This window comes from Babylonia areolata, chromosome 27 (genome assembly GCF_041734735.1).
Source record: "Babylonia areolata isolate BAREFJ2019XMU chromosome 27, ASM4173473v1, whole genome shotgun sequence".
Taxonomy (NCBI): Eukaryota; Metazoa; Mollusca; class Gastropoda; order Neogastropoda; family Buccinidae; genus Babylonia; species Babylonia areolata.
In genome coordinates, this window is record NC_134902.1 from 28,132,225 (window position 1) to 28,159,724 (window position 27,500).

The 27,500-nt window shown below is 44.3% G+C and overlaps 1 protein-coding gene and 1 non-coding gene across 2 annotated transcripts in view; both read right to left on the reverse strand.

The window, feature by feature from the left end:
- The window catches only part of LOC143301051 (uncharacterized), a 590,446-nt gene that overhangs the window by 98,046 nt on the left and 464,900 nt on the right, over positions 1-27,500 (reverse strand). Inside the window, exon 3 of the mRNA XM_076615056.1 lies at positions 1,438-1,535. Coding sequence (XP_076471171.1) covers positions 1,438-1,535 — 98 coding nt within the window. The remainder of the gene's footprint in view (positions 1-1,437; positions 1,536-27,500) is intronic.
- LOC143301661 (5S ribosomal RNA) lies at positions 17,144-17,262 on the reverse strand. The gene has a single exon (XR_013057823.1). It is a non-coding gene; the product is annotated as a 5S ribosomal RNA (ribosomal RNA).

The following is a 27,500-nucleotide window of genomic DNA, read 5'->3' on the forward strand; positions in this document are numbered from 1 at the left end:
ATAAGAAGAAAAAAGCAAAAATGAAAGAAAGAAAGAAAGAAAGAAAAGGAGGAGAAGAAAGAACTGTAGGGGGTGAAGTTCACGTTGTTTTAGAAAGTCCTAAAAACATTGCAGTTCAAAATAAACTGATACCACGTAAATATCAATGACATTTGTCAATGTTAGGTTCACATAAATTGTTTCTTGCTGAAAAAAAACAACAACAAAAAACCAAGACAATTTAACTGAAGTAAATTCATAAAACTTGGAAAGGGTGTGCAACTTTTAGTTATATTTGGAAAATACTTGTCTTTACGTTGAGGTTTGATTTGTTTTGCTCCAAATCATAATTGTGTGTGTGTGTGTGTGTGTGTGCGTGCGCGCGTGCGTGCGTGTGTGTGTGTGGTTTGCTTGTTTCAGTGACATCGTTGGACTGAAGTTTTGATTCAGAGTGAATGCAGTGCTATCATATCCTCCAACACCCCAAAATGGGAAAAAGGAATATATTTCTTTGAATCTTTGAAGAAGAAAAAAAGAATCAGATGGAGGGTGTGGAGATGGTTTCTGCGAGTGTCGCCTGTCTTTTCCTTCCAAAGAAAGTGACTTCCCAAGTGAAGTGGTTTGCCGAAAAAATTAGAAGTCCACGTGGAGTAAAACATGGCACTGATACCAAAAACATTCACGTATCGATACTTTTTTTTTTTATAGTTGTTTGTTTGGAGGCGGGGTTTCTTTTTCAGGCTTATGGAAAGAGATCAAATCTATCCGCTTATACTGGGATAACTTGAAAAAGAAAGAGAGAGAGGGGGAGGGGGCATAGGGACTGGGGACAAAGAGAGAGAGAGAGAGAGAGAGAGAGAGAGAGAGAGAGAGAGAGAGAGAGAGAGAGAGAGAGAGAGAGTCAGACACACAAACATACAGAGAAAGAGAGAAAAGCTTGAAAGATAGGGGACAATTCTTATCAATCATTCTTCAAATTCTTATTTAAAAAAATCATTAGCGATTAATATTATCACTAACATTATCATGATCGCCATCAATTGTTATCATTATGATTCATGATCATCATTATCCTCATGAAGATACACAGGGCCAGCAACTCTAAACTAAGCACTGTTTGTAAACCCACCATGTTGGAGGCATCATTATCTTCATTATTCATCTTCTTCCCCTCCTCCTCCACCACCTCCACCTCCTCCTCCTCCACCACCTCCTCCTCCTCCTCCTCCTCCTCCTCCACCTCCTCCTTCTGCTTCTTCCCAAAATAGCCTCCCTTCCCTGGCTCTTCCTTGTCTTTAGTTTCTCCAGTTTTAGAGTTATGCGTGCGTGAGATTGACTGGTGCGAAAGCGCTTAGATTTGTCTATGCACAAGATTCAGCGCTATATAAGAACTATTCTTCTTCTTCTTCTTCTTCTTCTCAATGCCATTACCTTATCATCAATAACCATCAGACTTACCGCTGTCTGAATGCCGGCCAGGTTGCCATTGGAGTCGTAGATGAAGCGGGCCTTGTTGTTTCCTCCCCGGATGTACAGAAAGCCGTAGTAGGCCGGCACTGTGGACACACACGGCGACAAAGCACAGTCAGTCAGTCAGTTGTTGTTGTTCAATCGTGAGTGGAAAACACAACAACAAACAAACAAAAGAAAAAACACAGGGCGCGTGAGGGTGGGAGGGGGGTCAGGGTGGGGGTGGGGGTGGGGGGGGGGCCATCAAACTGAAGTCGATGAGGCTGAAGATTTCACCAAGCACAGCAAATAAAAGAATTTTAGACCAGAATGATACGACGTGAATAACCATTCAAGATAAATGAATAATCAAACAAAACAAACAAAGCAAACAAATACATACATAAAAACAACAACAACAAATAAATAAATGAATCAACCAATTAATGAAAAAAATGAATAAATAAATAAATGAATAAACGACACACATCTCCTCACACCCCACCACCCCCCTCCCCCGCCCTCTTTTGTATCCATTTGCCCACATTGTCCCACAAGAAACACCATTATCTAACAACCACAATCCAGAAAACAACAACAGCAACAACAATAGTTTTCTTGCTTGTTGTACTGAAAAGATCATACATCTAACATCAGTAACGATAAAAAAGCCATTTGAGTTAATCAGAAAAAAGAAAAAGAAAAGAAAAAAAAGTGGAGCTTGCGAAGGAAACGGGAGGCAAAAGGAAATTCTGTGCACAGACCTCAGCAGAGGTGGGCAGCAGGGAGAGGAAAAAGAATACAAGATTAAAACATTTCTCGTCGATTCATTTCACAATGAAGTAATTCAAGTCACAGGGGGAGATTATTATGGCGCGCAGAAAACACACCCACCCACCCACCCATATACACACACAGAAGCAAGCTCGCGCGCACACACACACACACACACACACACACACACACACACACACACACACACACTATATTACATATCGCAAATACATACACATGTAACAATATCATGGTCAAACACGAGAATGACAAGAATTCCCTAATGAAGACGGGTTAAATACATCTCTCTCTCTCTCTCTCTCTCTCTCTCTCTCTCTCTATATATATATATATATATATATATATATATATATATTAAACAGAACAATAAGAACATCACTGTCACGCGAGACATTTCAATTTCTTTTGAATAACGGAATTTAAAGACAAAACTCGAACATGTGGGTGGCGGTGGTCGCAGTGACCACTTCGGTTTCGAGATCCATCTAAGGATTACCCTCCTCTTCCCTATCTTACTCCCCAGCTTTCTCCTCCCACTCCCCTTTCTCCTCCCACTCCCCCCCTCCCCACCCCTTCCCCTGCATCCCTCTCTCTCTTTCCCCTCTCTATTCTAGCTGAGACAATACTGCCTAACAACCACATTTCTGGGGAAGGAAAAGGGACAACCCCCCTCCCCTATAGGTTTCTGCTTATTGTTCTGCAAAGATCAAACATCCACATCGGTAATAATAACAAACTGGGCCCTGGGTTTTCATTACATTTGAGGTTTGAAGAAAGTGCCGCTTGCATGGGAAAAGAGAGGTTTCAGAAAAACGGAAAATCTGCCCAGCGGCTTAGAATCTCGTACACACGCAAACTGCTCTCAATTTCTAGAGAAGTGGAACAGGGGGAAGTCATTCCAGACCCCAGGAGAAGCAGCCAAAGAAAAAAAGAGGAAAAAGACAAAAATTGTTTTAAAAAAAATCAGCGTGGTTCCGATCAAAAAGATGTCATTTAACCCCCGAGGGGAGATTGTTAAAGTGCACAGAAAACACACACACACACACACACAACCATACAAAAAACCATGGTTTCAAAAAGAAACAAATAAACATGCTAACGTAATACAAGCCCAATTGAACTGTGGAAAGAACTTCCTTAGATTGCAGATAAAATCTCCAGTGTGAGAATCGAATCACAAGAAAATGCAATTTTAAAAAAGAGGGTAATTGAATACAATGCAGTATAGTGTTTTTAGTTACATAATTGACTCTTTACCTTAGTCTGAAATTTTTGAAAATCCGAACGGCCCTTGTTTACTTTTATTTCTAATTTGATATAACGTAATTAACATGGAAACAGGGGACGCAATTCACAGAAACGGCAAAGTTTAAGCATTTCGAGTAAATCGTTTCGGAAATGGGAAGGTGAAAACAAAAATTCTCACTCAACACTGTAACATCTAGATAATGATTGCCAGTGTGTGTGTGTGTGTGTGTGTGTGTGTGTGTGTGTGTGTGTGTGTGTGTGTCTGTGTGCGTGCGCGCGCGTCAGTGCGTGAGTCAGTCAGACAGATAGAAAGACTGACAGAGACAGAGAGACTAAGATGAGGTTGGAGAAGAGGGTGAGGCGGAAAACACACACGTACACACACACACACGCGCGCGCGCACTCACAATTACACACTCACAGACGCACAAAGTGAAGTAAATGACACACAGACAAAGACATGCATGAGAGATAGATAGATAGATAGAGAGAGAGAGAGAGAGAGAGAGAGAGAGAGTGTGTGTGTGTGTGTGTGTGACAGATAGACAGACACACATACACCCCCCTACACACACACATCTCCCCATACACACACACACACCTCCCCATACACACACACCCTTCCCCCACCCCCCACCCCCCATCCACACACAGATAGCGATCTGGCCAAAGAGAAACAGAACATGATTATATGCTCTGGTTTCCATCAGCGCTGACCAGCGATTTGTTTAATTTCAATTATTTGGGCGAAGAGGAGCGAGAAAGGAGGGGGTGGGATGGAAGGAAAGAGGGGATGGGGGGGGGGACGGGGGGGGGGAGACAGAAAGAGAGAGGGGACAGGGAGGAAGGGGAGGGGGGGTTAAAGAAAACGTAAGGCGTGCATGCAATGTCATTGAAGACGTCACAGAGAAGAGAAAAAAAGGGAGAAGGGAAAGGAAGAAAGAAGAAAAAAAAGAAGGAAAGAAGAAACACACACACAAGCGCGTGCGCCCGCACACACACACAGACACACACACACACACACACAGAGAGAGAGAGAGAGAGAGAGAGAGAGAGACAGAAAGAGAAACACACACACACACACACACACACACACACACACACACAGAAAGAGAAACACAGACACACACACAGAAAGAGAAACACACACACACACACACACACACACACACACACACACACACACACAGAGAAACACACACACACACACACACACACACACACACACACGCCTTGTCATGGAGAAGCCTTTGATTTTGTTAATGTGAATGTCAATGTTTCGGTTATCACTTGCATTGCTTTTGAAATCCTCTGTGCCATAAGAGGGGGCTTACAGGAAATTAAATTTTGAGTTGTGCGTGTTTGGGTTTTGTGCGTGCGTGCGTGCGTGCGAGCGTGTGTGTGTGTGTGTGTGTGTGTGTGTGTGTGTGTGAATGAGAGGGGAGAGCCGAAAGAACGAGCGAGCGAGTGTGGGAGAGAGAGAGAGAGAGAGAGAGAGAGAGAGAGATTGATTCAGATTGAGATGATTTATTCAGTCAGTCACAGCGATTGCTCCATATGAACAGGGGGTGATAAAAGCATGTAACAAGCGTATTGATGTAAACGCCACAAGCATAACCAATTACCACTACAATTAGGATACACGTGGCGAGAGAGAATGGAGAGAGAGACAGACAGACGGACAGAGACAGAGAGAAACAGAGAGGAGAGAGAGAGAGAGAGCGAGGAGAGAGAGACAGAGAGGAGAGAGAGGGGGGGACAGATACAGAGAGAGGCAGAGGGGAGAGAGAGAGACAGAGACAGAGAGAGGGGAGCAGAATAGGTTTCTTTCTTTCTTTCTTTTTTTCTCTCTCTCTCCTTCATTTCCTATGGCATTGTCATTATTGAGAGAGGGGAGACACAGAGAGAGAGAGAGAGAGGAGAGAAGAGAGGAGAGAGAGACAGAGAGGAGAAAGAGACAGAGGGACAGAGAGAGAGAGGAGAGAGAGAGAGGAGAGACACACAGAGAGAGAAGAAGGAGATAGAGACAGAGAGAGGGATAGACAGACACAGAGAGAAAGACAGAGACAGAGAGAGAGACAGATAGAGTGGACAGAGAGAGAGAGAGACAGAGAAAGAGAGAGGAGAGAAGGGAGAGGAGAGAGAGAGAGAGAGAGAGAGAGAGAGACAGACAGACAGACAGACAGACGGACAGAGACAGAGAGAGACAGAAAGGAGAGAGAGAGAGCGAGGAGAGAGAGACAGAGAGGAGAGAGAGGGGGGGACAGATACAGAGAGAGGCAGAGGGGAGAGAGAGACAGAGACAGAGAGAGGGGAGCAGAATAGGTTTCTTTCTTTATCTCTCTCTCCTTCATTTCCTATGGCATTGTCATTATTGAGAGAGGGGAGACAGAGAGAGAGAGAGAGGAGAGAAGAGAGGAGAGAGAGACAGAGAGGAGAAAGAGACAGAGGGACAGAGACAGAGAGAGAGAGAGAGGAGAGAGAGAGAGGAGAGACAGAGAGAGAGAGAGGAAGGAGATAGAGACAGAGAGAGGGATAGACAGACACAGAGAGAGAGACAGAGACAGAGAGAGAGACAGAGAGAGTGGACAGAGAGAGAGAGACAGAGAAAGAGAGAGGAGAGAAGGGAGAGGAGAGAGAGAGAGAGAGAGACAGAGAGAGACAGACAGACAGACAGAAAGAGAGAGGGGAGAGAGACAGAGAGAGAGACAGAGAGAGAGTGGATACAGAGAGAGAAGAGAGAGTAGAGAGAAAGAGAGAGACAGAGACAGACACAGAGAGAGGATGGATGAGAAATAAGAAGTGACGGGAGGGAGGTCGAGGGGTGGTGATGGAGATGGGAGACACTGAACTGATGTAATTATATGCTCTGGATTCTATCGTCAGAAACGATTTATTTGAAGTGTGTGTGTGTGTGTGTGTGTGTGTGTGTGTGTGTGTGTGTGTGTGTGTGTGTGTGTGTGTGTGTGTGTGTGTGTGTGTGTGAGTGAGTGAGTGAGTGAGTGAGAGACTCACTCACTCACTCACTCACACACATATGTGTGTGTATATATATATATATATATATATATATATATATATATAGAGAGAGAGAGAGAGAGAGAGAGAGAGATCATGCCTACAAGACTCGCATGTGATACCCACTTAATTCAACAAAGGGATCATGACAAAAAAGCTAACTGCAAACAAGCTCCTATGGCAAACACACACACACACACACACACACACACAATCTATGTGACATTGGACTTTGACGTCAAAGTTTACAAAGCGTTTCGCTCTGATCAAAACAAATAACTAAAAATATACAGTTCGCACAGTAATTTCTTTCGGCTGTAACACAGTGCTTTGCAAATTGAATATAGCTTCTACATTTTCCAAACACGCCATGTTGCGACCTTCAACACTGATCATGACCTTTTACATGGGCTTTGTTCTCACCATGACCAATCATTGCACCGCATTTGATGATTATCGTGACCTTGACCTTTAACCTAAGATCTCGACTTTCATTTCTCCAGGGATCATGCAGTACCTATGACCCGTCACAATGCTATGTTTGATCAAAACTGGATGTAAGATACGGTCTCAATCAAACGTTCTCTCTTTTGCCAAGTAATGACCTTGACCTGTGACATCTCACCCTCTTCACCACATCATCAAAAAGCACATGATTTTGGACGATCTTTTTCATACCTGCCATCCTGCCAAGTTGAGTTCCATTCTCTTGTAAGTTGCCAAGACACACAGAGTCATCACATAGAATCACGTTGTTTACACGAGCGAGTCCAAAATCGTGGCCTGTTCCGTGCTTCATATGTATGTAGAAGGCCACACATTACGTGGAGCAGATTCATATGGAGTGAATTAAACACTATATCTGGAACTTCACTGGAAAAAAAACACCAACCACGCCTTCTTTCAATCTCTTTTGCTGACAGATCTTTTCAAACTTTAAAAACTTTTTGGGTATCAATCTGTTGTTTCTAGCTTATTTACTAATTTTTTACCTACTTTTGTGCGGATGCTTTTGTTGTTGGTGGTACTTATTTACTTATTTTTTTCCATACTTTTGTGGGAATGTTTTGTTGTTGCTACTCATTTACTCATTTTACCGACATTGGGGGATATTTTTGTTGTTGCTATTGTTGCTTAATCACTGATTTTTTTTTTTTCATTGGGCGGTAGGAGGAGGAAGGGTTGGGAGGTATTTTCACCGATCAATATCTTCTCTTCTCGTCTTTTCCTTCATTTTCTTTCTTTTTCTCCTTTGTTTATTTTTTTTTTGTTTTTGATTTTTGTTTCATATATATTCTTCTTCTTTTTTTTATTTTTTATTATTCTATAAATTATTATAAATCGGTCCTCTGTGTCTGTTTCTGTCTGTCTTTCAGTCTGTCTGTTTCTCTCTGGTGTCCGATAATCATCTGCAGTTCGTCTTTCTCTCTCGTTTCTGATAATCATCCTCGTTGTTTATTTAGCTTTTTTTCCTCCGCCTGCTTTCCCAGTTCTAGTTAGTTTCATGCTTGTGTGTTTTTTGGGTTGTTTTTTTTTGGGGGGAGGGTATTTATTTATTTATTTATTTTTATAGTTTTGCTTTGTTCTGTTCTTTTTCTGTTCCTTCTCATGTCGTACATAATTATTGTGTGTCTTGTTTCTTGTCGTTCGTTTTGTTGCTTTGCAACGTCTTTTTGTTTTTATCTATGTGTTGTTTGCTTTGTACATCTATGACGATCATATGTTCGTGTCGGAGTTTTTACTGTGTTGTTGTTGTGATTCATCATCATCATCATCATCACCACCTCCTCCTCCTTTCCCCCCCCCTCTGCTGCTGCTGTTGCTCCTCCTCCTCCTCCTCCTTCCTCTATCATCATCATTGTTATTGTTGTTTTGTAGGTTTCTGAAGGTGATGACGACAGAGTTATTGTGGTTACTGCATTCTTTTCGTCTTGCCATACCACTACTACTACCACCACTACAACTACCACTACTACTACCACCACTACCACTACTACTACCACCACTACTACTACCACTACTACTACTACCACTACTACTACTAAGCAGTAGTAGTGGTAGTTGTGGTGGTGCTGGTGCTGGTTGCGGTGTTATCATTATTATCCTCCTCCTCCTCCTCATTATCATTATCCTCCTCATCACCATAACATCATCATCATCATCATTATTTCTGTTGTTCGTTATATCTTTACCTTGTTACTTTTTGTTTCACCAGACACGCTGATCGGACCATAGGAAAATCAAAAGACCACAGTTTTTAAACTCAGGACACTGCCTCCATCCCTAGATTCTTCACTCCGCCTTCCAACCGCCGTTCCTTTCGCGCGTTCTGTGTGTGTGTGTGTGTGTGTGTGTGTGTGTGTGTGTGTGTGTGTGTGTGTGTGTGTGTGTCTGTCTCTCAGACTGTCTTGTCTGTCTGTTTCACATTTGTGTGTGCGTGTGGCATTGGATACGTGAGAATCATGTAACTGGGCGAAGTGAACTAAATTACTTTTCTGTTCGTCTTGTGCTATCCGCTCTCCTTCCTCACTCCTATCTCTCTCCCTCCCTCTCTCTCTCTCTCTCAGTCTGTGTGTGTGTGTGTGTGTGTGTGTGTGTGTGTGTGTGTGTGTTTGCGTGCGCATGCGTTTGTGTGTGTGTGTGCGTTTGGAGCGTGAGAATCATGTAAATGAGCTTAGTGAATTGAATTTACTTTTTTACTCAACCTTGCGCTGTTCCTCTCTCTCTGTCTCTGTTTGAAGCCTTGGAATCATGGTAAGCCTGAGTAGCGTTAATGACACGTAGTTCTATCGAAAAGCACCCGGATGTACGCAGCAGTGAAGCACGTGATTCTGTTAACGTGATAACTGTGGTACGTAGTAACATGGTGCACGTGAAAAAAAAAAAACGCGTGCTTGAGCAGTTTCCGAAAAGGAAAGGAAAAAAAAAAGGGTGGGGTGGGGGGGTGGGGGGGGTGCGGGGGGTAGAGGTTGGGGGAAGGGGGGGGGGGGTTCCTGTATGTGTGAGCTGGTTTCTTGGCAATATCCACAATTTTCCCTCTCAAGACGGAATGAGTAGTGTTCACAACAAGGCGTGGACGTTTCACTCCGACAGTCACATAGAGGAGTGGGGATGCGGTGGGGGATGGGGAAAAGTTGCCTGTTTCTTTGTGTGTGTGTGTGTGTGTGTGTGTGTGTGTGTGAACCTTTATGTCGTGTTAGCTTGTTCGCTGCTTTATGTGATCCAGTGTCCTCATCCGTGTGTTAGTTCCTTTCGCTTCTCGCTTTTGAACGGCGCTGGCAGTCGCACATATGCAGACGTTCCTCACACTGTTTTAACTCACTCAGTACGGCCAGTCTTCTCTTCTCCTCTACACAGACTCCCTCGGATGTCCAGTGGGTGTCTGAATGACCCAACCTTTAGCTTCGTCGTCAGAATTGTGGTATTCTTTGTCAACATTCACCTCTTCAGTATAAGAGCCTTCCGCTTACAATATTTTGATGATGGTAATTGGGGTGAAACGCTGTTAACGTCGTCTCTTTCGCCGTTTCTATGGAAGAGTTAACACTGCGCTCCACTGATGCATTACGAACACGATGCATCAGTCACTTTCTGGCACTCTACACACCGCTGACTGTTCCCCCTTCCTTCCTTCGTTTCTGGAGTTTTTTACAGCCTCCTACTCTCTGTAAATAATAAATGAAGCATAAAACCGTAAGATCTGTAATTGAAAGATCTAGCACGGTTTGCTGGGAATCGCTCAAAGAACAGAGGAAACATAAAACACGGACATAAAACAGCAAGTGATCGAAGGCATCAACGGACGAAACGACATAAAACCAATCGCGTGGTTTTTTTTTAATTTCTATCTTTATTTCCTTCAGTCCAAAACTGTAACGCTGACGCAAGCTAGCCGTCACCCCCCTCCCCTCACCTCACCCCCCCCCCCCCCCCCACCCCACTCCACTTTTGAAGTCAGAGCCGCGAGGGGGTCCATATTCGCTTGGCGACAATAGGGTTGCGCCGGAGCTATCTGCAATAAAATGATTTTCTTTGGCAGTTTACGGGCTGAGCACAGGCTGCCGCTTTAAATAATGAAATATTTTTCAGAGACCAGGAAACAATATTACCAGGTCAGGTTTTTATTCCTGTTTTGATTGAAGATGAAATGCGAGCAGTCTCTATGAAGCAGAAAACAACACTGGAGGGTGTTAAAAATTTTTTATATGACATCGCGATTGTAGGGGAATTATTCATGTTGTCCAGCCTACGGTCTGATGCTTTTTTGTTGTGAGTTTTGTTTCTTTCTTTCCACTATACTGTATTGCTGCATTGGGTGGTCGAGCTTCAGTGGGGGAATGCACAGTAAATCTGTTGTCATTCACGCTCTTTTCCGTCATCTTTGGTCTACCCCGATCCCCACAAAAATGAAAATTCTCGTTGAGGTGTGTGTGTGTGTGTGTGTGTGTGTGTGTGTGTGTGTGTGTGTGCGTACGCGCGCGCGCGTTTGTTGAACATTACAGTCAAGCCGATCGCGAATAGTTACCAACGTTATTCAAACACGACACATGTCCATACATCACCTTATCCGTCTACTCATTTACTTACTTATTCACACACACACACACACACACACACACACACACACGGGTAACAAACGGAAAACATCTACTACTTTAGACCCTTGAAAGGGCGAAGACTCAGCCAGTCGCGCGTGCGCGTGCACACACACACACACACACACACACACACACACAATGTGTGTGGCCTCATCGAGAAACTGCTCGTCGCAATGTCAACGATTGAGGAGTATGCTCAGAAGCAAAGACGAAAGCAACAGCGACAAAACAACAACAACAATAGCACACAACAGCGACAAAACAACAACAACAATAGCACACAACAGCGACAAAACAACAACAACAACAATAGCACACAACAACCAGCTAACCAAACACGGGAACAGCCAGAGAAAAGCTGCTTTTGCTGGGGGGGATAAAGTGAAACTGGCAGTTTCGCAAATGGGGGGAAATAGAAGACTGGCTCTGTACCCACCCAAGAACGACACGATCCTTTTGGAAGTCAGAATGACACGACTTTTTTTTTTAATTTCTATTTTTCAAATTATTTTTCTGAGGCGTATAATGACACGAATGTTTCAGAAGTGTAGAATGACACAACTCTTTTTAAAACGAACTTTGAATGACTCGACTCGACCCGTTTTCGAGTCAGAGCCATTCAGCGTGGCCTGTTTTGAAATCAGAATGACAAGACTTGTCTTTAAGTCACTTTCACGACACTTTTTGAAGTCGGAATTACACACTCCTTTCTCAATTAGAATGACACGACCCTTTCATTTAAAGTCAGAATGAAACAACCATTTTTTTTCTATTAAAAAAAAGAAAAGAAAAGAAGAAACCAGGATGACATAACTCCTGTTGAAGTTAGAATAAATTGCGACCCCTTTTTTTGAGGTCAGAGTGACACGATCCTTTTTGACTCACTTGTGTAAACAAAGTGAGTCTATGTTTTAACCCGGTGTTCGGTTGTGTGTGTGTGTGTGTGTGTGTCCGTGGTAAACTTGAACATTGACATTTTCTCTGCAAATACTTTGTCAGTTGACACCAAATTAGGCATAAAAATAGGAAAAATTCAGTTCTTTCCAGTCATCTTGTTTAAAACAATATTGCGCTTCTGGGATGGGCACAAAAAAAAGAAGCCTGATTATATGCAAACTGTATTTACTGTTATATTTATATTTTATATTTTTTGTATTCTCTTAACTTGGCACTTTGATCTGATATTCTTACCCAACAACAAGAGCAGTCATTATTATCATTTATTGTTCAAACAGGAACTTCTTTTGCTAAGCATGGAAGTTTTATTTATTTTGCAAACGTTTTGGTTCAGATAGTAAATAAGGGAAATTACTCTGTAATTAATGCTAGGGGACTTAATTTGCTTTAAACTGATCTTTCTCATCTTAAACATTACATTTTGAAATTATACTCAATACATAAAAACCTTGGATTTTTTTTAAAGTGTATCACAAGTGAGTCTTGAAGGCCTTGCCTCTCTTGTTAACACTTAGAATGACACGACCTCTTTCTGAAGGAAGAAAAACACGATCATTCTCGGGGTCACTAACACGATACTTTTGTAAAGTCAGAATTACACAATCCTTTTTAAAGTCAGATTCACCCATGACTCTTTTTAAATTCAGCATTTCACAAACTTTCTGTTCTTACAGCTTTCAAAATCAGAATGACACGACACTCTTTGTTAAGTCAGAAAGACATGGCAGATTTTTAAAGGCCGAAAGTCACGACCTTTTCTTAAGAGGCTAAGAAGAATTGCACGGTCACTACTTCTGGTGAAGCTAGACATGAATGATTAATTAATCCGCTCCGAATGCTATTAACAGCTTTCCCCTACACACAGCCTTGACTGGCAATCCCAGGCCCCAACAAAAAGTAAACAACTAGGTATGCACTATTTTCCAACGTCCATTGGCTTTGTTAAAAACAACAACAACAACAGTACATTAAAGCCACACCTTTTTACATAATTCAAAACGACAGAAACGAAACAAAACACGAACAAGCAAACCACATCTTCACTTCTGGCTCAAAACACGAAGAACTAAATAACAAAATTGTGTTCGGTATTTCAGCATTGAGTCCAAACATAAGCATAAAACCAAAGAGGCAAACACATCAAGAGTTATGAATTATATGGACTCAGACATCGCAATAGCAAGGTTATGGAGTGACATTACACACACTACAGCCAAACACAGACACAGAAACACTCACACACAGACAACACACACACACACACACACACACACACATCATAACATACACACACACATACATCATAACACACAGACAACGCACACCACACACACACACACACGTCATAACACACACACACACAAACACATACATCATAACACACAGACAACACACACACACACACACACATACATCATAACACACAGACAACACACACACACACACACACATCATAACACACACACACACGATACAGCAAAACACATTAATTGTTTTGCTTCCAGACGTCTAGACGGCGAGAAGGATGCCATCAATAAGGAATAAAACGCTTCTGGCATCCCAACACGGGTGCATAAACAACCGGATCGCTGTCCAGCATAAAACCGGACAACCCTATCAATCGTGGGCAATGGCAACACGATACTGATCACGGCACTGCGATGACAATCTGCTGTTAGTTATTCTGGCTACGGCAACATAATACCCACACTTCAGTCTGGTGATAATCACTGTTTTGTTTTATTTGCGTTTCGCCGGTTATGTGGCGTACTAAAAGTCTTACATTCTCATTCTCTCTCTCTCTCTCTCTCTCTCTCTCTCTCTCCGAGCGTCTTGGTAAGAATATCACTCTGGAACTCCATCACTCATCAACTCTGTCCTCGTTCAAAGGAAAACTTAAACCCACCTGTTCAAAACGGCCTTTCCTTGTATGTCTCCTCCCACCCTCTGCACTTCCCCTGTATGCCCCCCCCCCCCCCCAACACATTGGTGTATTCCTGTGGTGCGTGTGTTTGTGGGTCGGTGTTTGCTGAGAGAGAGAGAGAGAGAAACTCGAAACGTTTTTTTGTTCAAGGATTAAGATTTTAGGCATGTCCCATTCTTCCTATCTGTCCTAGAGAGAGAGAGAGAGACAGAGGCAGAGACAGACAGACAGACAGAGACAGAGACAGAGACAGAGAGACAGAAACAGAGAGAGAGTGTGTGTAGGGTGTGTTCTATGCATTTTTCCTGCGGTTATTCATACCAGCAATTTGTACAGTATTGTATTAGTGTAGACAGAGGCACAGAGAGAGAGAGAGAGAGAGACAGACAGACAGACAGAGACAGACACACACACACACACAGAGTGTGTGTGTTCTATGCTTTTTCCTGCGGCTATTCATATCAGTAATTTGTGCAGTATTGTATTAGTGTACATTGATGTTGTTTTTCCACTTTGATGTCCTCATGCACTGGTGTGTGGTACAATACACTATTGTATATGAATTATCTCGTGTGAGGCGCTTACAGCCCAGTATATGGGGAGTGTGCGCCATATAAGTATAATATATTATTATTATTTTCATTATAAATCATGATCGTTTTGCTACCTGCCTAAGGGATCAGGAATTCACAGTTTAGTATTATCATTGCCTTCAGGAAGTTTAAAAACAAAAAAGGGAACAGAAAAAAAAGGAAAGGAAAAGACAAAGAACAACACGTAACAAGAACAACCACCACCAAAGAAATCTGTTTCACGAAAAAAAAGTTGGTTCACTTCTGTGTTTCTGTCAGAGTAATAACATTGGGATCACCTGCCATTCCTAGCTCATGCCCCAAGCTCCTTGCCCGTCAGTACACTGCAGCCACCACCACAACGTCCATACCGACAACCAACACTCATCCCGTAGATTGGACTTTGGGCATTCCTCCCCCCTCCGCCTTCCACCCCGCCACACCCCCCCCCCCCCCCTTTAATTGCCCCCTTAACCCCTTCCCTCTCTCTCTCCGTCTCTCTGCTTTCTTTTTCAGTCCAGAAGCAATCAAAATGCAATTGCACCGTTGGTTGTGAGCTGCCCGGGATGGGGCACGGGTGAGTGACAAGTTATATCTTTACATAATACTTCTTCCCCACTGACACCTGACTCCCGGGAACCCAAACCTTGCCTGCACTGCAATTTCCAACCGCTGGGTATCAGGCACGGGGAGGCGACAGTGGAAACCCTCCTACCTATCTCCCCCCCACTCCCACCCCCCTCCTCCGCGGGGAACAAGACAGCTCCATAAACCAGTTCAGGAGCAGTTTCCCTGCCCTTCAACCCCTTCCCCCTCCCCCACAACGCCCCCTACGCCCCCCCCTCCCCCCAACACCCACAAGCTCAGTTCCCCGAGAAAGAGGTCAGACATGCTGACGACCCCGAGTCATTGCTCCTGCCAGCACAGGTCGCGCCCCCTGCCGGCCAAGGGAGGCAAGCGGCGGTGTCAAGGAAGGTAATCGGGGTCAGAGAGGGGAGGCCATCCCGGGGCGGGCGGGGAGATGATGAGAGATCAGGGGAGGCTAATCTGCTGCTGTCCGCCCTGCAGTGGGACTCCTCTCTCTCTCTCTCTCTCTCTCTCTCTCTCTGTCTCTGTCCCTCCCTGTCTCTTTCCAAGTCTGGCTGGCTTGGCCAAAGCCGTGATTTAGCTGTTGTCATTATCGGCATGTGTTATAAGTGCGGTTTCCCCGGTGTTACAGCCTCAATCTACACCCAGCCCCCCTGTTGGGTTTTACCCCTGGGTTCATTCTGGGAGAGCTCCGAAAGACCACCGGTATCACCAGGGGCCAGTCAAAGTTGGAAAATTCTCCTGTTAAAAATTAACTCCTCTCGACATATTTCATCAAGCTATAAAATAAAAGAAAAAAAGAGGGGTAGTCGTCCTGGGCTGGCCTTCTACTGACCCTCCCGCTCTCCATTAAAATTCAACTGTTCTGGCTTAATAATCTATTCTGATTCTAACTGGGCCATATTTACCCCCGGACGGTCATTTCAAACTAGCCTAAAATGACCCCGATATGTGTTACGATTGGGGGGCGGGGGGTGGCAGGGGGGTCGGGAGGGGGGGTGGGTGGGGGGGGGGGGGGGGGGCAGTAACTACGGAGGAGGCAGGGTGTCAGAGGGGGAGTTGTCTCAGCTTTGACGCGTTGAAGTTTACCCACAGGGGAGCTCCAGACTAGTTTCTATGACAGACAGAACGCGGTTAATCTGGGCCAGCCAGATTTGACCCCACGGAGATTAAAAAAAAAAAAAAAAAAAAAAAAAAAGAAGAAAAAAGCCCAGCGGGGGGTACGAATGGACTGTTACACCGATAGCGGGCGATGTGCGAAGGGAGTTAAAGGTCAGCGCCACACACCGGCAGATCCCTCGTGCCCGCCGCGTGCACTGGCTTTCTGTCCACTGCACGTGCAGCACGCTAAAAGCCCCGGGCCCATTACAATGATGGACTGGGGTGGGCAAGGCGGCGGAGGCGGACAGACTGAGAAATAAAAGCCTTGGAAAACCAGCACAGCCCAGAAAAATAAAGTGAAGCGTCAAACAGGAAGGGTGAACAATATGGCAGAGGAAGGAAGTATACAACGAAGACGACGAAAACAACGACAACAACAACAACAGCAAGCAAACAAACAACATCAAATTTGACGAAGACGGGGAGAATGAAGAGGAGGGATAATACACAGAAGGAAGAAGTAGAAAAATAAAGGATCACAATGGTGATGGAAATAAATAAAAAGTGCCGTTGTTGAATAAAATGCCCGTGAAAAAAAAAACAGAAGGGAGAGAGGAGAAATAAAAAAAAAAGGGAAGAGAAAAAAGACAGTTCAGATGTCGACAATAAATAATGATTGTTCCATGTGGGTGTATAGTGAAGAAAACAACGTGGTTTCCATTTCTGTGACATCGTGTCACGCTTGCTATTGTTCGTCGTGACGCATTGTTATATGGGACGCACAGTTTCAGTTTCAGTAGCTCAAGGAGGCGTCACTGCGTTCGGACAAATCCATATACGCTACACCACATCTGCCAAGCAGATGCCTGACCAGCAGCGTAACCCAACGCGCTTAGTCAGGCCTTGAGAAAGGTTGCCAACAGCACCCGGTGTTCCCAGGCGGTCACCCATCCAAGTACTAACCGGGCCCGACGTTGCTTAACTTCGGTGATCGGACGAGAACCGGTGTTTTCAACGTGGTATGGCCGTTGGTCGCACAGCTTAGCAGCAATAAAAAGAAATGAAAAAGAAATAGTACAAAAGAAGAAGAAAAACAGGGAGAAGAAGAATAAGGTGATGATGATAATGATGATCATGATGATGATGATTCAACGGTGATGAGAAAGGAGAAGAAGAAAATATGATAATGGTGATGAAAAAGAAATGAAGGTGGTGATGATAATGTAAAAGGAGAATGAGAGAAAGAAAAGATAACGATTGTGAAAAAGAAGGGGGAAAAATCACGATATTCTGATCATAATAAAGAAGACGACAGAAGCACAAGGAGTACAAAGAAGAAAGAAAGAAGAAACAGAAGAAGATGGAGACAGATGGAAGAGGTATAGTTAGTACTTACTTTCAGACTGGTTATTTCAATATCTTGTGTAAACCCAGGTACGAGGGTCATTCAATAAATAAGGTGAATTTTTCGGTGTAAGGACTTCTAATACAGATAGAAGCGTTTTACTTCTTTTTCACATGGATTTAATTTGTTTTGCAGATTAAAAAAAACTTTGAAAGTTTTGGCGATTAACAAAGATGGCCGACCAAGAAGCATGCTCCAGGATTGAACAGTGGTCAGTTATCAGGTTTTTGGTTGCTGAAGGGTGCAAACCAGTTGAAATTCATAGGAGAATGTCAACTGTGTATGGTGCCACATGTTTCAGCCGAAAAAATGTCTACAAGTGGGCTAAATTGTTTAAAGAAGAACGGAGCAGTGTTGAGGATGAAGACAGGCCTGGAAGGCCTACAGAAGTGAGGTCTCCTGAGGTGATCGAATCAGTCAATGACCTCATTCAGTCTGACAGAAGGGTGACAGTGGATGACATTGCAAGGACGTTGAGCTTATCTGTTGGGACAGCACACAAAATTGTCCATGATGACCTTGGCTACTCGAAGGTCAGCTGCCGGTGGGTGCCAAAGATGCAAGGCCTCACACAGAAGCCCGAACGGTGCAGACCATCAACGAGCTGGGCTGGGAACTGCTCCCTCATCCCCCTTACAGCCCAGACCTTGCCCCTTCAGACTTTCACCTGTTTGGTCCCTTGAAAACGTTCACGAGAGGCACGAAGTTTGAAAGTGACGATGAAGTCAAAAGTGTTGTGAGCGACTGGCTGAGACATCTGTCCAAAGATATTTACGCTGAGGGAATACGGAAGCTTGTGCACAGATGGGAAAAGTGTGTGACAGTGCTGGGAGACTACGTTGAAAAAAAAAGAAAAAAAAAGTAAGCTTCTATCTGTATTAGAAGTCCATATACCGAAAAATTCACCTTATTTATTGAATGGCCCTCGTATAAAGGGATACTTGACTACATTATAAATGACAGTCAGCCGTGTCCGACTATGGCCATCAGAACAGCAGAGGAGGCATCAGAGTTGGGATGGTATCCAAAGGCCAACCAGCCCCCAGTGCTGCAGCACAAAGTGAGAGCCAGTGCAATCTTGCCTCCTAATCATAGTCCTCCACAAAAGACTAAGCTGTAAATGACTTCCCACTGCAATGGAGAAACCATTGATCATACAGCTCTCACTTGGCCCAACTGTATGCTTATGTCGACCTTCGGTGGGGAAAGATTTTAACTCACTCAGTGCGGCCAGTCCTCTCTTCTCCTCTACACAGACCCCTCGGATGTCCAGGGGGTGTCTGAATGACCCAACTTTTAGCTTCCGTCGTCAGAATTGTGGTATTCTTTGTCAACATTCACGTCTTCAGTGTAAGAGCCTTCCGCTTGCAATATTTTGATGATGGTAATTGGGGTGAAACGCTGTTAACGTCGTCTCTTTCGCCGTTCGTATGGAGAGAGTTAACGGCGAAAGGGTAGGATTGGGCCCCGCGTTCATATGCCAAGCTAAACACACAATGGATGCGAATTAACTACCCCGACGGCCGTAGAAGTCAATGGAATCTTTATTCTAAATATTTTGAATAATGACATTTTAAACTTGGGGGTGTGTGTGCGTGCGTGTGTGTGTGTACACACACACACACACACACACACATATATATATATATGTGTGTGTGTGTGTGTGTGTGTGCGAGAGAGAGAGAGAGGGAGAGAGAGAAAGAGAGACAGTGTGTGTGTGTGTGTGTGTGTGTGTGTGTGTGTGTGTGTGTGTGTGTGTGTGTGCTTGTGAACGCACATGTGTGTGTGTGCTTCCGTGTACACGTGCGTTTATCAATGGGTGGACCTATGAAATTTTATTTTCATATCGGACTTAATTTGACTTCGCAGTGTTTGTTGTTATTGTTGCTGTTGTTGTATGCTAGCTTCCACTTGTTTGCACCGTAGACTTCATCGCTCTTAATTTTTTTTTCTATCCGAGATATAGTGATTCCAATTCTGATTGTTCAAACAACAACAACAACAAAACAAAACAAAACAAAAAAATGCAAACCTTTTTCCTGATTTTTGTTCTCTTCTTTTTCCTCACCTCTCTTTTTTCTGTTTTTCTCCTGATAATTATTAGAATACGTCTTTATTAATCCGACTGGAAATCATAATATATGCAATTCTCATTGATCTGATTGTGTCAGTGCGTCAATGCTTGGCATAAAACACTGATCTCACTTTACAGCAAGGTGACGCTGTTCTCTACTTTGTTTTCTTGATTTTGTGGATTTTTTTTTCTTCTTCTAGGATGTTGCCTGCTTCTTTCACTGGGTCCTTTTTTGTGCTACTTACCATTTTACTGAATTGACTGAACCTGTTTCCGAAAAAGTTAATCTCTCCGTCCTCTCTCTCTCTCTCTCTCCGCGCGTGCGTGCGTGCGTGCGTGCGTGCGTGTGTGTGTGTGTGTGTGTGTGTGTGTGTGTGTGTGTGTGTGTGTGTGTGTGTGTGTGTGTGTGTGTGTGTGTGTGTGTGTGTGTGTGTGTGTGTGTGTGTGTGTGTGACAATGTTTCATTCTTGGAATCTATGTCTCTGTTAGTCTCTTCTTTTTTTTTTCTTCTTTCTTTCTTCCATTTGCTTGTTTTTGTTTTGCGAAATTTAGTTTTAAAAGCAAGGGCTAAAAACAGAAACCGGCCTTTCAGAAAGTATGAACAGAATGTGAAACACTGACCTAAAAAAAAAAGAACTCGTTTTTCACAAACTTAAAAACCATACGTAGCTATGCAGATCTCGTAAACTGCATTCCTTTAACATTGATGGCTTCTGCTGCTATTTTCAATCTCTTGCTTTGCTGCGTCTCTCCTCTCTCTCTGTCTCTCTGTCTCTCTCTCTCTCTCTCTCTCGGCTCTTCTTAAAGAAACTGTACGATTTTGATGACTTTAGCATTGCACTTTACTGTATTTACTGCACTCTTGGCTTTCAAGAGTTACGCCGAGTGCCGTGTTAACCCTATCACTACCGAAGTTAGTGCACGATAAAAAAAAAAAAAGTGTATCAAACAAGTTATTTCAAGTTTTCTCCGTAGAGGGTATGATGGGAGATAAGACGTAAGAAATAGACAGGGAAACTATATTTCCATGAAGTTTATGCTTTTGATGATGTGTTTGATGTATCTGAAGGGAGGAAACATAAAAGCTAGTTGGAGGATACCCCTGAAACCTGTTGTCCTTTATGATGTAGCAGGGAGAGATCACTCGTGTGGTTCGTCAGTCTCAAAAGAAGTTCAGTGACAAACTGTCATGATAGTTATTTTCAGTTTTTGTCATCACTCTGTTTTTATTTGTAGTGTTTGTATGGTGTGTGTTAAAAAGTTGCACGTGCGAAATGTTTTGATAACCCCTGTGGCCACATGAAATGAACTCCTTGCCTTGTCCGACGCCTAAATTGGAACAGAAAATCCAAACAAAACTGAGCATAGCAGACCTTTGCCAAAGCTCAGATCGCCGGGTATATGAGGACACTTTCGCACCAGTAAGGAAGCGTTTCTTTTGACTATAATTGCCAACGTAGTCAGCAACTTGCAAAGCATCACGTTAAAAAACAACAACAAAAAAACATTACTGTGTGACCATCGTATCAATGGCCGTTTTTAAATCAAACGTATTCTTATTCATGAAACAAAGACAGACAGATTGCAGCGTTTGATATGCACAAAATATTAGAAGAAAAACAAAACTTTGCAAAACATACTCAAGGTTATGTTGCGCTCTTTTCAAGTATTACATGCGATTACTAAACACAATGGCGGAAGACAAACAAAACAATCTATAAAAACAATTTAAGTGTAATTCAAAATATACTTAATATTGAACGTTACCTGAAGCATAATGCACCCCCCTCTCTCTGTCTGTCTGTCTGTCACACACACACACACACACACACACACACACACACACACACACACACACACACACACACACACACACACAGATAGAGAGAGATTCAAAAACTTTATTACTCAAGGATACAGATTTTAGGCATCGCCTAGTCTTCCAATCCGTCCTTGTGACAACAATAACAATAACAAAATTAACAATAACGACACAACAATAATTTTGTTAACACTGCTACATCTACTGCTACAACTACGAGAGATAATCATCATCATCATCGATCATCATCATCAACATTGTAAAAAGGAATAAAAGTTGAGAGAGAGAGACAGACAGACAGACAAACAGACACAGAGAGAGCTAAAACGTAAGACAGGAGAAGGAAAGACGGGCGAACACGTAGCGATAGAGAGCTAGATGCAGACTGACAGAGACAGGGAGAATGATAGCAACAGAGATAGCGAGAGATAAAGAGAGAGACAGAGAGAGACAGACGCGCAGACAGAGAGAGAGAGAGACAGACAGAGAGACAGATAGACAGACAGAGAGAGAGAGACAGACAAAGACAGCAGAGAAAATGATAAACATTAAGAGAGGAACTAAGAATAGAGGCGGAGAGTGAGACAGACAGACAGATAGATAGATAGATAGATAAATAGATAGATAGATAGAGAGACAGACAGAGACAGAGAGGAGAAAAACAAACGAGAGAGAAACAGAGACAGAAAGAGGGCAGAAAGAGAAAGAAAAAACAACAACAACAATAAACAATAAAGACAGTGCGAGACAGAGAGGAAGAGGGGGAGGGGAAGGCAGGGTATTGTTTGGGAAAGGAGGCGGAACTTGAACGGCACAGAACCTGATTGATGTTGGTAATGATATTAATTCTCCCTCTCACTGCGGTCAGTGATTCACATCAACTTGTGACGTTCCTTATGATGAATGGCCAATAAAACCTGAAGGAGGGAGAGAGGGGGGAAGAGAGAGAGAGAGAGAGAGAGAGAGAGAGAGAGAGAGAGGGAGGGAGAGAGAGAGGGAGGGAGGGAGAGAGAGGGAGAGGGAGAGAGAGAGAGAGGGAGAGAGGGGGAGGGGAGAGAGAGAGGGGGGGACAGAGAGACAAAGGGAGAGAGAAAGAGAGAGAGACAGAGACGGAGAGATAGAGAGAAATGATTTAAGTGGAAAGAAACTCACAGCATGGTTCAACCGAACAAAAACAAAAAGTGCAGTGTGACTGAATTAAACCTCTCTCTCTCTCTCTCTCTCTCTCTCTCGCTTTCATCTTTCAAAACAAATTACTACAAATAAAAACAAAATGCTTTGATCTGATTGATAGTCTTTTCTTCATAATTTCTGAGCTCTGTCTCTCTGTCTATATCTCTGTCTCTCCATCTCTTTCCTCCTCTGCCTGTCTGTCTGTATCTCTCTCTCCCTCGCTCATTACCGCCCCCACACCCTCCCTCCCCGCCTCTCTCTCTCCACTCAGAACTTTTTGCAAATCAGACAACGGCATGCACAGTGACTTTACTGGTCAGTGAACTGTCCGAATGTTTCGTTCATTCATTCTTTCACCCATTCGTATTTTCTTTCAATTGTTCATTCCTTTATCCACTCTTTCTAACTGATTTTGATTTTCCTTCTCTTTTTTTTTTTTTTTTTTCATTCTTTCCTCTGCCCCACCCCCCTTCGCTATTTTCGTATTATGGGCGTCTGTTCATCAGCAGAATAGGTTTCTTTCGTTCTTTCTTTCTTTCTCTCTTTCTCTCTCCTTCATTTCCTATGGCATTGTCATTATTGTTATTATTACTATTATCATTATCTGCCTCCACTTCATCAACGAGATAGCTTTCTGTTAATTATGGACTCGCTGCCGGGTAGAGAGAGAGAGAGAGAGGAGAGAGAGGGAGAGAGAGAGACAGAGAGGGAGAGAGAGAGGGAGAGAGACAGAGACACAGAGAGAGAGAGAGAGAGAGAGAATATGACAATTCTTTATGAACAATAGCTCATTGTCTTTTTGAGAGAGAGTGAGAGAAAAAGGGAGAGAGGGAAGGAGGGACAATGATAAAGAGAGAGAGAGAGAGGGGGGAGATCGAGAGAGAGAGAAAGAGTGAGAGAGAGAGAGAGAAAGAGAGAGACAGAGACAGAGACAGATCGCAGTTTTTGGCTCGCTCCAGTAATGAAGGCAGCAGGAGGGGCAGGGAAGAGCCTTGAAGCAGTCGTAGACATGCGAAACACCCGCCTCCCGCTAATGAAGCCGCGATATCACGTGATAAAAGGGGCATAACTCCGCGGACAAAATGGCTGCCTATCTACAAGAGGTGGGGGTGGGGGAGACGGGACGGACGGGAGGGGGCGGGGGGGGGGGGGGAGGAGGTGGACGTTAGGGTGTAGGTGGTGGTCGGGTCGTCGTGATAGGTGGTGTGTAGGGGCGGGGGTGGGGGGGTGGGGGGTGGGGGCGGTGGGGAAGGGGTCGTTTATGGCGTGCCCTACTGAAGACAAAAAGGACTGATGCCCATTGTTAGAAACAAAACGATGGAAAGAAAGAGAGAGAGAAAGAGAGAGAGAGTGTGTGTGTTTGTGTGTGTGTGTGTGGAGAGGTGTGTGGGTTAGTGACGGGTAGAGGAGTGGGGAAGTGGAGGTGTGGGGGGGGAGGGGGGCAGAGGGTGTGTGGGGGGAGATGGCGGGTGTAGGGATGGAAGATGAACGCGGAAAACAACAGTCGATGAACGGGATCGCAGCAGTGAAGATGAAAGAAACGAGGAAATAACCCCGGAAAACAAACAAACAAACAAACAAACAGAGAAAAAGGTGATTACAGTGCACGAACAATCGAATGGAAGAAATAATGAATGAATCCATTACGCTGTTCTCAGCCCTTGCCAATCTCTCCGTGAATTTAAGACCCCCACCCACCCCATACTCACCTCCCACTGTTCATATCAATGCTGGAGGAAGGGTGATTTTTTTTTTTTTTTTTTTTTTTTTTTTTACAATTCAGTTTTCGTATGTTTCGAGAGAGAACAGTGTGTGAGAGAGTCTAAAAGAGAACGTGGAGTGGGGGCGGGGACGAAACACTGAAAGAAAAAAAGACTGAACGGGAGAGGGTGAGGAAGGCAGAGAGAGAAATTAATAGGGAAACCGAGACAGAAACTGAGAGAGGGAGGGTGTGGAGATAAAGAGATTGAGAAACACAGAACTGTTTTAATGAAAAGGCCATTGGCCCATGTCAATAGGGGTGGTTACAAGTAAATGCAGAGGTACAACACTATAAGCAACGTACTTTCAAAGCCTTGTCTAGGAATACAGCCAAGCGCATGACCAATGATTTGTTTTCACTTGCAAAAAGCAATGTCATATTAAACAAAGACGGAGTATTATAATACTTGGAGGGGATATACTGAAAGAGATTGAGAAAGAAAGAGAGAGAGAGAGAGAGAGAGGGAGAGACGACGATGGCTGCAAATGGGACATCCTCCATGATATTTCTAAACACTTCTTCTTCTTCTAACCGATGTCAGCACTAAGTGTTAACTGGACGCTATTGAAACTTCAACAACCGAGAAATCAAACTGTCATCCAACAAGAACATATACGTACGTATGTATGTATGTATGTATATGTGCGTGCGTGCGTGCGCGTGCTCGTGTGCGTACGTGTGTGTGTGTGTTATTTGAGGTCATTCTTTATTTCCCTATCCAGCACCACCCCCCCTCCCCAACCGCTTCTCGGCCATCCCACCCACGAGTCATGTAAAAAGTTCGTGTTCTCTCTGTCTGTCTGTGTCTGTCTGTCTCTGTCTGTCTTTCCGTTACGCCCCTCTTCCCCCCTAACACTCACTCTGACTCCCAGGGAGACGTCCTCTGACTTCCGTTCTTCCCCTCCCGCACCCCGTCCACCCACGACCCAGCCCCTACCTCTCTTCTCTCTCTCTCTCTCTCTCTCTCTCTCTCTCTCGCCACATCCCAGTTTTGTTCCTGTCTGTCTGACTGTCTCCCTCTGTTTGTCTGTCTGTCTGTCTGTCTCCCTCTGTTTGTCTGTCTGTCTGTCTGTCTCCCTCTGTTTGTCTGTCTGTCTCCCTCTGTTTGTCTGTCTGTCTGTCTGTCTCCCTCCCATCCCTCTCTTTCCCCCACAACTTCCATTCTCCCTCTCCATCCCATAATCCCCAAGACTCTCACCACCCTCCCCACTCGATTCGCAGCCCCCCCCCCTCCCCATATCCCCCCCAAAAAAAACTATCATAACCTAGAGGGAACCCCCCTCCTCTCCCCCGCCCGCTCTTTCCCCATACTTCTCTTAGCCTTCTGAACCCCTACTCTGACACACACCCGTCTCCTGGTAGTAAAATACTCGTGCCACCGCCCAACATAGCAATCGTCTCTGGCATTCATATCAATGATGGCTGCCAGCGGGAGGTGTGTGTGTGTGTGTGTGTGTGTGTGTGTGTGTGTATGTGTGTGTGTGTATGTGTGTGTGTGTGTGTACGGGGATTGGGGGGGGGGGTAATTCCATAAGCGCTTCGCAGAGGTTAGTGGCAACCAGCCTATATCCCCTATACCAGCACGCCAACTCCCCCTCCCCTGCCCCCCCAAAAGACACAAACAACTACTAGAGGGTCCGTCGACGCACACAGCAGGCAGCGGAGTCCTGACTTCACCTGGTGGCCATGGGTACAGTTCGGGGTGAAAGCAGCCAGCAGGAAGCCAGACTCCAGACGGGCAGAAAGCCTCCGGCTCCTCGCTGCGTGGACTGTCATCGTTCATTTGGGGCAATGGGCTGCAGGTAGGGGAGGGGCAGGCGGTTGGAGGGGCGGGGGGGGGGGGGGGGCGGCGTGGTGGAGGTGGTGGTGGTGGTGGTGCTTTCAATGATAAAATAAACCACACAACCAGCAAGCCAACCAGCCAGCCAGCCACAACGCACACACATGTACGCACGCACGCATGCACACACACACACACACACACACACACACAAGCACGCACACACACAGTGGGACTGGGTAGGGGCGGACGAGCCCTGGGTTGGGTTCTGGCTCCCTGGGTTCCTCTCTTCCTGGGTTCCCCTCTACTCTCTCCCCAGGTCTGTCTGACTGTGTGTTTCTGGTCTGTGTCTCTCCGTTTTGAATTTGTCTATATTTTTATTTTTGCACACACTGTGCGAATCACTTTCTCTGTCTCTCTGCCCGTGTGTCTGTGTGTTTGCACGTCTGTGCGTGTTTGTCTTTCTCTCTCTCTTTGTCTCTCTCTGTCTCTCTCTGTGCTTCGGTCGTAAACTGGGCATCTTTCTTTTCTTTCTTTTTTTTCATCCCCCCTTCTCTGTTTGCATGTCCCTTTCTATTTGTCTGTCTGCATGTCTGTCTGTCTGTTCATGCATATGCATGTGTATACGTTTGTGGGCGCGCCCTGTCTATGTTTCAATAATTGCATTCGTCTTTTCTTGTTATTATGTTGATTTGTCTCCTCTCTCTCTCTTTCTCTTTATTTGCTGTTCCTGTTCTAGACGAATATCCATACACATGCAGTGCAGGTATGAGCCGCAGGCCACAACTCATTTCAAATGAAGGATGCATCGCACGCGCGTGCGCGCGGTGTGTGTGTGTGTGTGTGTGTGTGTGTGAGTGTGAGAGAGAGAGAGAGAGAGAGAGAGAGAGACAGAGACAGAGAGAGAGAGAGAGAGTGAGTGACTTATCCACATGTCAGCAAAGTAAATTGTAGGATTGTATAATCAGAGTCCAAGCAAAACTGTAACGTACTAGAATACTGTCTGTTATTGTTGACAATGTTAGGAGCCTGATGACTTATGAACATTAAACGATCTGGAATCTGGAATCTCTTTGCCCTAGGGGCTGGATGTAAAAACAGAAGTAAAACAAAGAAAAAAAGATTTTGCTTATATCATTTATTCCCTCATGGAAGAAAATTCATTCATATTCTCCCCCTCCCTCCCTCTACTCTCTCTCTCTCTCTCTGTCGATCTGGTATTTCCCACTGTACCTATCTGATGGAGTCTGTTTCA